Source organism: Ahaetulla prasina, chromosome 2 (genome assembly GCF_028640845.1).
Source record: "Ahaetulla prasina isolate Xishuangbanna chromosome 2, ASM2864084v1, whole genome shotgun sequence".
NCBI lineage: Eukaryota > Metazoa > Chordata > Lepidosauria > Squamata > Colubridae > Ahaetulla > Ahaetulla prasina.
In genome coordinates, this window is record NC_080540.1 from 148,552,248 (window position 1) to 148,566,201 (window position 13,954).

A 13,954-nucleotide genomic window follows, 5' to 3' on the forward strand; every position below is an offset into this window, starting at 1 on the left:
AGTGAATCACTGCAGTTGTTTGTAACACGGTTGTTAAGTGAATCTGGTTTCTCCCTTGACTTTGCTTGTCAAAAGGTGATCACATGACCCCGGGACACTACAACTGTCATAAACGTGAGTCAGTTGCCAAGTCATGTCTGACATTTGATGGCATCACCATGGGATGCTGCAACAGTCATAAGTGTGAAAAGCAATCATAAAGGCACTATTTTTTTCAGTGCAGTTGTAACTTTGAACAGTGACGAAACAAATGGTTGCAAATCAATAACTACCTGTATGCAGGTTGGAATACTGATCCTTAAGTGATGCTAGACAGCTCCACAAGGAATAAGTTACTGATATATCAATACTGGAGTATTCAAGAGAATATAGAAACCTTCTCCCCTCTTGGTTTTTGCAGCCAGCAGAGGAAAATTGGTGTATCCAATTTTCACTGCACTCTAACCACTGCGGTGGCGCAGTGGTCAGAGTGCAGTACTGCAGGCGACTTCTGACTACTGGCTGCTTGCAATTTGGCAGTTCAAATCTCACCAGGCTCAAGGTTGACTCAGCCTTCCATCCTTCTGAGGTGGGTAAAATGAGGACCCAGATTGTTGGGGACAATATGCTGACTCTGTAAATCACTTAGAGAGAGCTGTAAAAGCACTATGAAGCAGTATATAAGTCTAAGTGCTATTGCTGCTCCCTTCTTCCTGAGAATACATTTTCAGTTTTCTTTCCCAGGTCCTTAAAAGGACAGGGCAGATGCTAAAGAGAAGTTAAATAAGAACATATGTACATCATCTTGGATAACCCGGAATTAACTTCCATCTATTTAGAGCTATATATCTGATGAGCTCTCAGAAAGAGGAAAGGAGTGGTTTGCTTATAATGGCACTAAGACAAGAAATGAATTCCCAAATCATTTTAAAATATGCCTGGAGAATTTGTGTGTGTGTGTGTGTGTGTTTCACTCTGAAAGTGTTTTTTTCCATCTTGTCTCACCTCCAGCTGCCACATCCAAGCAAAGTAGAGAACACATGTAGAGAACAAAGTAGAGATGCACATCAGGAGGAGGCCTGAAATTGTGACTCTAGTTGGTACCGTTAGGTTCCTGTGAAATCATCCCTTCCCATATGTTTTCTACCCTTCTACGCCCTTTTGCCCCTGAGGAAAACCAGCATCCCAACTTTTACAGTCACTTTTAATTTTTTTAAGATAGGCTGGTTAACACAGAATATGAAATCGATTAGCCTATCTCTGGCTTGCTTGGAAGTGTACTCCAAAGAATTACCCGTATCTCTTGTACAATGTAGCCTGCCCGGAAGATAATTCCTTTCCTAGTAGTTAGTTACTGCTCCCAAGAGCAATAGCTCCTCATTTCTCTTCTTGCATAATGTTCTTAGGATAGTTTACAGTGCCCATTCTGATTTCCGTAGCTTAGCCCCCTTCTTCAAGTCCAGTTCGTCAACTCCATTTATCCAGTGGCTGCACAAAAACAGTGGACCACTTGGTGACAGTCAAGATACAAATAAAAACCTAATTCTATGCTGCCCCCTAGTGATCAAAAGCAGCGGTGAAATCCTACTGGTTTACACCTGTTCGGGTGAACAGGTAGTGATAAAAACTACCAATTCAGGCAAACCCGTAGTAAAAAAAGCCTACTGGTTCCTTCGAACTGGTTTTTCCAACAACCGACTGTGCCGCACGATTTAAAATCGCTAGAAAGCAGGAAATCCTGCTTTCTAGTGAATCTAAATTGTGCGGCACAGCTGTTCCCCCCTCGCTGTTATACTTACCTTCCCAAGCCGCCTTTTTCCATGAGTTTGGCGCGTACTGTGCATATACGTGCGTACAGTGTGTGCTTTCTGCACACTGTGCATGTGCATGCAGCACACATTCGGTGCGCACTGCACATGCACACGTATGTATCACACATTTGGCGCGCACCGCGCATGTGCGGCCAGCAAACCAGTGGCAAACCAGTTCAGATTTCACCACTGATCAAAAGGTCTATTGGTCAACCTCAGGTGCTACCAGACTCTTGAACCCTTAGTATAGTGCAAGTTAAAAGCTAGAAAATAATAGTGTAACGTGGACCCGTTCAGAGCATATAAAGGGCAAGCTTGCAGAGGCAACAAGATTTAAGTCAGCATGACTTCCTGCCAGCTCTGGATAGGAAGAGAATATGATAAAGCAGTTCTCTATGTGTGTGTGTTGGGGGGGGGTCTTAACCATGAAGCTTTCTTGGGGAAAGAGGCGGTCTCTCAGTTACATCTACTTCCCTTATTGTGAAGGTCCAAAACAGAACATACGCTAACTTTGAGCTCCTAGGATTATAAATCAGTGAGCCACATTCTATCATGACTGCTTGAATATTGACTGTCTTTGACTGCTATTCTGGCCTGCTTCATTTCCCAGGAACTCAGCCTACACGTTTATTTCTTCAATCCATTTCTTCAGACAAGTCCTGATTTTTTTATTTTTTTTCATTCTCCACCTTCACTTTCACAAGAGACTGCATTGGAATCTGCACCATTGGAGGGAGACTGGATATTTCTTTTTGCTTCTTCTGACTCTCAGCAGAAACGGCAAGAGTTAATGCTGGGCTGAATCGCTGCCCTTGGCATCCTCCACCAGAGTCCTGATTGGGAAGGGCTCTGCTTCTGCCCCTCGTGGACTTTGACAAGGAGCAGAACTTTTACCTACTAAAGGCTAAAGGCTCTTAAACAGAGAAGGGACTTGCTGTTGCTTTGAGCCCGCAGTTTGCTCAAGTTATCTCCATAAGCTTATCTTCGGAAAAGGTAAGGAGGAACAACAGGGGCGGAGTGAGCTTTGAGCTGATGAGTTGATGTTGCTCGGTGTCCAATCCCAGGGATTTTCTAATTGACTCATTATATTTTTCCTCTTGTAAGATTGCAAGCCTAGGAGGGGTAGGATGTTATAGCCAGGAAATTCAGCCAGTATAGTCAAGGATGAAAACTGGGTAAACTGGGGTGGGGCGGGGGAGACCTGGCCTGAAAAAAAACTCTTCCCATTTTGCTCTGTAGATAGGAACTATCTCGGGAATCAAAAGTCTAGCTGTGCAAGATAAAAACAGAGAATGAGAAATCGGAATCCCAGGTTCAATCTTCAGAAGTAAAGTGGACAATTAGTAATGTTTAAGAGGGGGAAAAAAGAATTTCTACTTTCAAATAGGATGCAGTGTTTGTTTCTGCCACTGTATGTCTCTTAACTGGACCTGATATCTTTTGCTTTACGCCTGATTTACAGAATGTAAATCTGTAATTCGGTTCGCTTGAGGAAAGTTGTTACCATTCCAGTTTATAGCCTGATTAAAGGAAAACTGTGGATTATAGGGAAAATGGCAACATTCTTGAGCATCTTAAGGAGTAATCATTTTGTTAGGTTCTCCATTAATGGCCAGAGCTCATTCTGCCAGTCAATTTTTCCTTTCTTGTATTGTGTTTGTGTTTTGGGTCACAGTCCTAAAATACAAAGAGAACTATTTATTGAATGCATTAACATATGAGGGTAGGTTGACATTGTAACATCCCTGGAATTGTCCTGGAATGGAGTGGAGAAAATATACATACCTCTGTCACCTAACCTCTACATTTTCTAGAATGTATTTATTACATTTTTACCACCACCTAGAATAGAATAGAATCAAATTTTTTTATTGGCCAAGTGAGATTGGACACACAAGGAATTTGTCTTGGTGCATACCCTCTCAGTGTATATAAAAGAAAGGATACATTCATCATAAGGTACAAAACTTAATGATAGTCACAAGGAAACAGTCAATATAAATCTTAAGGATACCAGCAACAAGGTTACAGTCATACAGTCATAAGTGGGAGGAGATGGGTGATAGGAATGAAAAGATTAATAGTAATGCAGACTTAGTAACTAGTTTGACAGTGTTGAGGGAATTATTTGTTTAGCAGAGTGATGGCCTTCGGGGAAAAACTGTTCTTGTGTCTAGTTGTTCTGGTGTGCAGTGCTCTATAGCATCGTTTTGAGGGTAGGAGTTGAAACAGTTTATGTCCTGGATGTGATTCTCACCTGAATGACTCTGGGCAGTTTACAAGTTAAAAAAAAAAAGATCACAGTGATTGAATGAAACATGGAGATCTCAGTAAGAGATACCAATCATGAATGGGTATCTATCCCTGCCAATAAAGAGCTAGCACATCAAGATCAGTGATGCTTATACTTTCTGTTTCATTGAAGGAAGGGAAGGAAGGAATTGTCTTATTGATCCGCTAAAGCAGGGGGTCCCTCCCTTTTCTATACCTCCGCGCCCCTAGAATGCTTCTGATATATTCTTGTACCCCTTAAAAACAAATAATTATATGCATATAATTATACATATACACTGTAATTTTGAAACTTCTAAACCCAAGTTTTCGCACCCCCTGGAATATTGTCTCGCACCTCCTGGTTGGGAACTTACTGCTCTAAAGAGTGCAAAAGAACATATAATTAATTGTAGTAACGGAGAAGAAATGTAGCTGATTGAAGAACAGGAAATGGCTGCTTTGTTGTGAAGTAGCAAATGCCGACAGATTTAGACTTTACCTTTTTTTTTCAACCAAGCAAAAAGCCATTTCTGCATCTTGCATCCATCTTTTGGGTACCACTAGTCATTTTTGCTCTTATGCTCTGATGGAAAATTATAACTTTATTTCTGCGCCAAGTAAAGTCAAGGCTAACCCAATCTAGCAAAATAAGGAAATTGTCACAGGCAATAGAATTGGGGCATCAAATGCTTTCTTGCATTTAAACTATCCGGGATAGGGAAGAAATTCAAGTGCCACAATAATTGGACTGGATTTGAATGCACCCATCTTTAACATCTGTAGCCTTGTATGCATGTGTTGGTGTCAATGTCACCCTCTAACCAACAGCTAAATTTTTGAACTGCATTGTATTGAATTGCACCTGGCAGGATTAAACCCTGATTAGGTTGGCTGGGTTCACACAGCATGCAAAATGCTACCTTTATATTACTAAATTGCAATCTACGGAATATATGCTATAGCACAAACGAGTATACCGACATGAGGTCCTGCTTCACAAAACTTATTAAGAAGGTGACTGGGTTTCCACAACATGTTTCCCAACTCTACATTCTGTTGTTTTATATATTTGCACACTGACAAGCGTGTGCAAAAATAATAATGGTAATGTGCATTGAAGTAAAGTCATTAGCTTGTGAAGATCAGGGATGTGACACATATTCTTACAGCATTATCCTCATCCTAATGTGAATGGGAGGCTCTAGGATTGTGATCCACTCCAGGGTAAGAGAAACCATCGAAACTGTATCTGTATGCAACTTGTGTAAATGTCAATTTAATCCTTTAATCTCCTCCCGGGCTTTACTAGAATGAAGCACAGAACTGGACACACATTAAGCAGGACCAAAGCCAGTTACAAAACTGGCCTATTAAACCTATTTAATAGTTTAAACTGGAATTCCGGAGGAGGGGAGCCTTATGCTCTAGTATTCGACTATCCATAGCTGAATCTTCCCTTCAAGAGAAAACTGGGTATCAGATTCTTAGGAACTGAGTTAGGCTTACTGAGTTGTCTGTAATGATCCTTCTAAATGTAAGTGTCACAAATTAGATGCCACAGATGGTTAGAGTGGTGCAGTTTGGACCTTAAAATGGAGTCCCAAATCTAAACCAGCAGAAACACATTTGATGTTTACTATTGAAGAGAACATCCCACCGGAGTTATTAAACAATTTCGCCCTATTTGAAATATAAGAGTCCATATTTACTTGAGTACCAAGTCATCAGATTGAACCCTCCATCGTAGCACAGTGCTAATTTGGATCAGGTTCATCCAGTCCATTTCTTCTATTTATTTGCAACACAAAGGCTGTTAGGCGAGAATAAATTAATTTCTAGTTTCCCTCTTTGGAAGGCTCCCTAAAAATTCAGATTGTGTTGATGATTCATTAACCGTTTGTCATTATTTCAATTAGCATAGATGTTTAGCAAGAGAATTAATAGGGCTGCTTAAATACCAGCAACTTGATCAATGTCCCTCAAGGGCATTATTCTGGAACTAGAATCCTAATGATTGATGCAGGCTCAGACAACCTCATGACCTCCATCTCTGTAGGACTGCAAATCCTTTAACGAGTAGCCACTTGTTTCTTAATTAGTTTCTTAATTCATTTTTAATTGTACATGGTTTATGTTTTATCTTGGCTGTACACCGCCCTGAGTCCTTTGGGAGAAGGGCGGTCTAGAAATCTAATAAATAATAATAATAATAACAACTTGTCCCAAAGGTGCTTTTCCAAAAGGCAATTTGATTTTCTTGGGGTTTTTTTTCCTTGAAAACGTTACACTTCCCATCCAGGAAGGTTTTTTTTCAGTGAAGTGAAGAAGCTTCCTGGATGAGAAGCGAAACATTTTTGAAGAAAAAACCCCCATGAAAGTCTAGTTGTCTAGTTGTCTTTGGAAAAGCTCCTTTGGGACAACCATGACCTGGATGACTGAGAATCTCCATAGACCTTGAGTGCCCCGATTGTATTGACTATGGCTGATGGAAGTCATGACCCTAAATAAATGGGAACCCCCCCCCCCGATTGCTTCTCTCTGAAAAAAAAAATACGGCATGTGTGGATTGAGTTAGATAAGTGCCATTTGGAGTTTCGGAAGAGGACAAAAGTGGGAATACTGGGATCCCATTCTACTTTTCCCATCTCTGCAGGCTTTCAGCCTACAATGTGGTGCTACCTTCTACTCATCAGCGTGATTTGGGCTGTGGTCTGGTTCTTCCGTGACCAGCAGATTTTGAGCAACTTCAAAGACAAGTATGTTTTCATCACGGGTTGTGACACGGGGTTTGGAAACATGCTAGCCAAGAAACTTGACAAGAAGGGTTTCCACGTGCTGGCGGGCTGCTTGACTCAGAAAGGAGCTGATAACTTGGACCGCACCAGCTCGCCAAACCTGCGCACCACCCTGATCGATGTTACCAGCTCCGAAAGCATCTCCAAAGCAGTGGAATGGGTGAAAGCTGAAGTGGGTCGAAAAGGTGAGTTTCACCCCATCATGGATCAAAGAGAAGACAGGAAAGTATGTGGAAGCAGGATCAATTAGCTGTTTGAGCTCCTTCAGCTTTCCTACATAAATACTCAACACACTATTCTTATAGGTCAAGGTTTCTCAGCTTTGTCAGCTTAAAGACATGTGGACTTCAGTTCTCAGAATTCACCAGTTTTCTTCGTTTCTGTTGTGATCACAGGGTCTGTTTTCATCTTTAGTTCACCATACCTTCCCTCCCTGGGAATCCCAACAAAAGCAGATTTTTTTCAGCAGACCAATCAAAGCAGTCCCAGCCTCATAGCCTGCCCTAAGTGTAATCGGGTCAGGTTTGTCTCATCCTATAGGGACGCAGTGGCTCAGGGGCTAGGACGTTGAGCTTGTCGATCAAAAGGTCGGCAGTTCAGCGGTTCGAATCCCTAGTGCTGCTGTATAACGGGATGAGCTCCCATTACTTGTCCCAGCTTTTGCCAACCTAGCAGTTTGGAAAGCACGTAAAAATGAAAGTAGAAAAAATAGGGATCATCTTTGGTGGGAAGGTAACAGCGTTCCGAGCGCCTTTGGCGTTGAGTCATGCCGGCCACATGACCATGGAGATGTCTTCAGACAGCGCTGGCTCTTCGGCTTTGAAACAGAGATGAGCACTGCCCCCTAGAGTCGGGAACGACTAGCATGTATGTGTGAGGGGAACCTTTACCTTTACCTTTGTCTCATCCTGAAAGCTCACCATTCTCTTATCTTACCTTAATTGCCCATCTCTGAGAAATTCAGGGCACGCTTCTTAAGGATGGTCTCGTAATTGCTTCTTTTTTTAAAAAAGGAGGCATCCTGCCTTCCCTCAGAGAAGCATTCATGATGTTAACCAGGTGTCACTAGAAAGCTCCAGGATAAGGTACAAGCTAAGTTGGACAAGGATCCAGAGCAGGGGTCTCCAACCTTGGTCTCTTTAAGACTTGTGAACTTCAACTCCCACCTTGGTCCCTTTAAGACTTGTGGACTTCAACTCCTTTAAAACTTGTGGACTTCAATTCCCAAGTCCCTCAAGTTTGCTGGCTGAGGGACTTGGGAGTTGAAGTCCACAAGTCTTAAAGGGACCAAGGTTGGAAACCCCTGATCCAGAAGACAGGCAGTGGAATGCACCATTTCAAGGACTTAATCACTATCCTTCTGTATCATAAATCAAAACCAATCTATTATATATATAAAAAAGTGACAAGCACCCTACTGTTAACTGTATACCAAAGGTGACCCCCGGATAGGCTTAAAGATGCCTTCATCTGCAAAATAATAATAATAATAATCCCTTATAGAAAATGGTACAAGTCCTCCAGAGGTCTGAGAGGAGGAAGAAGTGGGAGAGTACAAGGTAGCTCTCTTACAAACAAAACTACTCAACCGGCCATGAGGTTGCCTATGCAATACATTCAGGGAGAACACTGCTGTTTTGCTGCACATTTATCAGATTTGTCAGATCTTCCTCCATCTACATGCGTAGTCTGCTTTGATGGTTCAGCCCACATTTCATACCTGTAGTATAAAGGTAAAGGTTCTGTCTGACATTACAGATGAAGCGGTGCTCCTCTGTTCTTTAGCTTGAGTGAGTGTTCAGTGTTGTTCAAAGACATTTCTGTGGTCATGTGGCCAGCATGACTATACGCCGAGGCTTACAGAACACTAGTTACCTTCTCACCAAAGTGGTTCCTATTTATCTACTCACATTTGCAAGCTTTCAAGCTGCTAGGTGGTCAGGAGCTGAGGTAAGGATGGGAGTTCACCCCATCGTGTGGCACTCGGGTTTCGAACCCAGAGCGTTAGCTTTCCAGCTGACAAGCTCAGTGTCTTTAACCACTGAAGTAACATAGAGTTATCTTTAAAAGGGGTCAAACAAAACCCTTGAGAACAACAGTATTTATTGATCTAGCAAGCTCTATATTCCATGTACTAACCATAATCACGGATAATGGTAACTAGTGCCATCAGTTCGAAACCTTTCCAGGTTGCCTTGGTATCTGGGACCGATAATCTTTACAGATAGTCCATTGCCACTAATTTAACCTTAACCACCCGGTGATCCATCCAAGACAATGAAAAAAAATGAGGTGAAGTGCCCCCACCCACAGACCATCTCAGATATTCAGAACAAATACCAAAACAAACACAAGACCTATATTACATGTTCCCAGTTGGGTTACACCTATAGCTGTCATGGGTACTATGAAGTCCTAAACTGTTCCAGACAAATCAGCACCAGAGTAGATTTTGAAACCCTTCAACACCAACTCCAATTGTCATTTCAGTCGATGATTTTGTTAGCCGACAGGGCTGTGGTTACATTAACAGAATTCCTAATCTATCTCTGATCCTACATCTTAGTTGCACACCCATTGTGCAACTTATATCCAATGATCCAGTGTGGAATGTGGGATCAGAGATAGATCCAGGTCTCTCACTGGTATCTTGGTAAGGGAGATTATTTTTATGAATTGAGCCCAACCACCTTGCTGCGGAGTACACAAATTGGGGCCACACGAGACCATGATCAGTTGGCTTCCCTACAACTGATGTTGCAGCATAAACAGAAAAACACCACAGTAGCTGAAGAGGAAGCCCTTTGCAGTTTGTTTAGTGAACAGCAGGATGATTTTTCTCATTTCCCCCCTCCCCACCTCTCTTTCAATCATCTCCCAGGACTCTTTGGTCTGGTGAACAATGCAGGTTTAGGCAGCTCTATTGGCCCCACGGAATGGATGACCGTGGAAGACTACCGCAAAGTCATGTCTGTCAACACTTTTGGAATGATCGAGGTATCGTTGGCCTTCCTGCCGTTGCTCAAGCAAGCACGTGGCCGAGTAGTCAATGTTTCCAGCGTCCTGGGGCGGGTTTCAGCCAATGGTGGTGGCTACTGCGTTTCCAAATATACAGTGGAGGCCTTCTCTGACAGCCTCAGGTAGGTGGCCTTGGTGTGCTTTCATTCCTCAGGTCCACAATAGCCTTTCAGAGTCTCCCTAATGCCTGCTCTTAGTGTAACAATTATTGTTATTAAAACGGATGTCTTACACCAACCCCTGTGATATCCATTCAGACCGGGCTGTTTTCCAATTTTCAAAGATTTTACGGTGCCTATTGTTTCTTGAGAGGTAAAGGTATGGCTAAATAGGCATGTTGATCATACATAATCTGTGGCAACGACTAACCGACTACCCCATTATTGGGGACTCAAGGAATGTTATGGAAGCGTTACATATTAGTATAAAGACTATGATTCAACCTTTCACAATATTTTTTTTTCTTCCCAGGAGAGACATGTATCATTTTGGGGTAAAAGTCTCCATTGTAGAGCCAGGCTTTTTCAAAACAGCCATGACTAATCTTGAAACGGTAGAGGCCGCTCTGAGGCACTACTGGGACCGAATGACCCCCGAAGTCCAGCAGAGCTATGGTGAAAGTTTCTTTCGCAATTGTGAGTACTGATGCATGCTAGAATACAAGTGGAAGCAGGGAGGTAAACTACTCCCATTTGAAGCCATTTTCTGTAAAATCTCTTCCAAACAAATGCACCATAGCCATAGCCATATTTCAGGGTTTAAAGAGATTTTTTGTTCCCATCTCCATTCTCAAAATACTAAAACCTGCAAAAAGGGAGTGAAATCACTCTGGAAAAAAAAACTGTTTTGGGTCGGCCTTGCTCCAGGTGTGGGTTCTGTTTACCTTTGCTAAAACAGGAGCGTGCCCGCTTCGCTTGCTCTCTTCTGCGCATGCACCAGATCATCAATTATGATATCCAGGCGGGTGGGCGGAGCCTTCCACCGCTTTTAATACCGGTTCTATAGAACTGGACAGAACCAAGAGCAACCCACCACTGCCTTGCTCGCATTTTCATCTTTACTTTTGCATTTTACGAACAGCTTTCAAAATTTGGTATTTGGCTCCTAAATTTCAGTACATGTATAGCAATAGCACTTAGACATACATACTGCTTCACAGTGCTTTCCAGCCTTCTCTTAGCAGGTTTACAGAATCAGCATATTGCCCCCAACAATCTGGGTTCTCATTCTACTGATCTTGGAAAGATAGAAGGCTGAGTCAATCTTGAGACTTGGTCAGGATCGAACTCCTGGAGTGAGCAGTGAGTTAGCCTGCAGTACTGTATCTAACCACTGCGACACCACGGCTGTTCAGCATGACGAGTGCTAGGAGACCATTGAATCTGCATGTGCAACTTCCTATCTGTTCTAACAGCATCGAAAGAACAATGCAGATAAGTCTTACATCCCAGCCGCAATTTCAGTTGAATTTTGCAGTTTGCTAGTTAAATACAGACCAGAGAACAGTTTTCTTAACTGCCAATCAGAAGAACTGAACTCCCATCATTTTATAATGTCGGGAGTATAAACATCTGCCTTTAACCAGTTTGTCTTTAGACTGAAGATCATCTGATTGCAGACAGTTAATTTAGATCTAGGAGAAGTCAAATGTTAGCTTGATGGGACCAGCTAACAAGAGGAGTCAGTATCTTACATTAAGACAAAAGACATCCTAAAACAGTAACAGTAACCTCTTATCAGGATAAGGTTAATCATCAGGCAGAAAGTTTAATTTCTGATAGAATAGAATAGAATAGAATAGAATAGAATAGAATAGCATAGCATAGCATAGCATAGCATAGCATGGCATAGCATAGCATAGCATAGCATAGCATAAAATAGAATAGAATAGAATAGAATAGAAATTCTTTATTGGCCAAGTGTGATTGGACACACAAGGTATTTGTCTTGGTGCATATGCTCTCAGTGTACATAAAAGAAAAGATACCTTCATCAAGGTACAACATTTACTGATGATTTCCATCTCTCTGTAGATTTGAAAATCCAGAAGTTCATCATGAACCTCATCTGTGATTCTGATCTCAGCAAAGTGACAAACTGCATGGAGCATGCCCTTCAAGCTAAGCACCCTCGCTCTCGTTACAGCGCAGGATGGGATGCTAAGTTTCTGTGGCTGCCAATCTCTTATCTACCTTCCTTTTTGGTAGATATTTCCCTGTCTATCATCTTACCAAAGCCAGCTCAGCGGATGCACTAAAAGCTGCTCCATTATGATCAAGCTTGAGGCCTAAATGTTGACAGATCACACTCCTGAAAACCAGTAATAAATAAAAGGATTATTCAAAGAGTTGTTGTCTCGCCAGCTCTGGCTTCACAGGATGGTATGGAAACATTTCCATATTGTAAGCTACTTGCTATCCAGATGCTGAGAAATCATGAAGAACAGGGATATTTGGATGCAGAACGGCAAATGAATTGAGTAATCAGTGCCAACATAAAAGCACCTGACAAAAAGTGGTTACCATTTTTTTTTCAAGCAGAAGCTTTTTTAGTGAGACTCTGAAGTACACATGACAATACAGAAAAGGACAATATTTAAATCTTAATTGCAGCCTTGGAGGAAAAGGTTAAAGTAAAACCAGTGTTCTGAATGTCAAAACACTTACAGTTCATTGTATTAACTCCCATCATTAAATCACACCACTGTTGCAGGCTTTCAGAGGCAGAACTTGGGGAGACCTTATAGCCGTGATGGCAAACCTATGGCACATGTGCCCGAAGTGGCATGTGAAGCCATGTTGCCTGGCACACATGACATTGCCTGTTCCTCTTCTGCGTTTCTGACATGTATGCGCGCGTGACGATCAGCTGGCCTTTTTGCATGCAGCAGTGCTGGAAATTGGAAGAGCTGGTCTTCCGTTTTCCTGTGTGAGCATGCACGTCAGCCAGCTGATCATCACATGCACATGCGCACCAGAAACCAGGAAGAGTAGCTGGCTGGTGTGCAGGTGCACACTGGAAACCGGAAGTTTATTTTCCGGCACTTGCATGCACCCTGGGCAGCTCTTCTGGGTTGTGGCCCAGATGAGCGTGTGCGCAAAGCACACCCATGAGCGCGCATTCCCTTTGTGCCAAAAGGTTTGTCATCACTGCCTTATAGGAAGTACTCCAGAAGACCTGTTAACTGTTGTGGTAGGTTGTAGATTGCCCAACAGTCCAACTTTCATGCATCCATACAGTCTGTGGGGAATGTTAAAACTAAAGAGTAGAAATCTCTGCTGGTTCTTTTGTTGTGGAACCCCCAAATATCCAAGAGAGCTCAAAGGTGATCTCCAGTCCATAATCTGAAAACGTTTGCTATCTTTTTATATACATGCCCAAGTCTTCTATTTAGAGGAAGAATAGATACCAAAGGTTCACTTGTAGGTTAGGTGAAAGTATGGAGAAGTGGAGACCTAAACAGAGAGTTAGCATGCTTTCCCGGTTTCAATCCTGATGGATAATGGATGACGGAAATTCATTAGGATTCAGTATGGTGGCTCGAGTTACATTCAACCAAAAATCTCTCGATTTTTCACTGAGCCCAAAGGATGACCTAACAGCCTTTCTTTGACTCTGCTTCAGGCAAAAATAGTTCTTAAAAGTTAGAATTCTAGTTTTAGCTAGGCGGCTCTGTTAAGGTGTGTGTATATTAACCTGATTTTTTTCAAAAATACCAGTAAACCTAGCACAAATGTACTACTACTTAGCAGCAATTGTTAAGAAAGGGCAATCAGGTACACAAAAATACTGAAAGCAGATTGCATCCGATGATTGGAGATAGAGACGAGGAAAAAAACCAAGAACTTACAATTCTCCACAATGGCTATCAGAGGACGATTTGGGCACCATGGGAAGTTCCTAGTATTCATTTGATAAACATAATCTATTGCTTATGTTGCAATTTAATATGGCATTAGCTTCACTGAGAAAGGATAACTTTTAGAGCCAACCAAGATTGATGAGCCTGCTTTCATGGCGCTAATCTAGGAACATGGCTGTGACTGTCATGGCTCGTAAAAGCCCAGCCAAGAAATG

General features: G+C 42.1%; 1 protein-coding gene across 1 annotated transcript; it reads left to right on the top strand.

Annotated features, from left to right (window-relative positions):
• Positions 1-1,753: 1,753 nt before the first annotated feature.
• Positions 1,754-12,287, top strand: RDH5 (retinol dehydrogenase 5). Its single transcript, XM_058168979.1, has 5 exons — positions 1,754-2,783; positions 6,718-7,044; positions 9,741-9,999; positions 10,349-10,512; positions 11,911-12,287. Exons 2-5 carry the CDS (start codon positions 6,732-6,734, stop codon positions 12,132-12,134), a joined length of 960 nt encoding a protein of 319 aa, XP_058024962.1. The 5' UTR covers positions 1,754-2,783; positions 6,718-6,731; the 3' UTR covers positions 12,135-12,287.
• Positions 12,288-13,954: the final 1,667 nt, after the last annotated feature.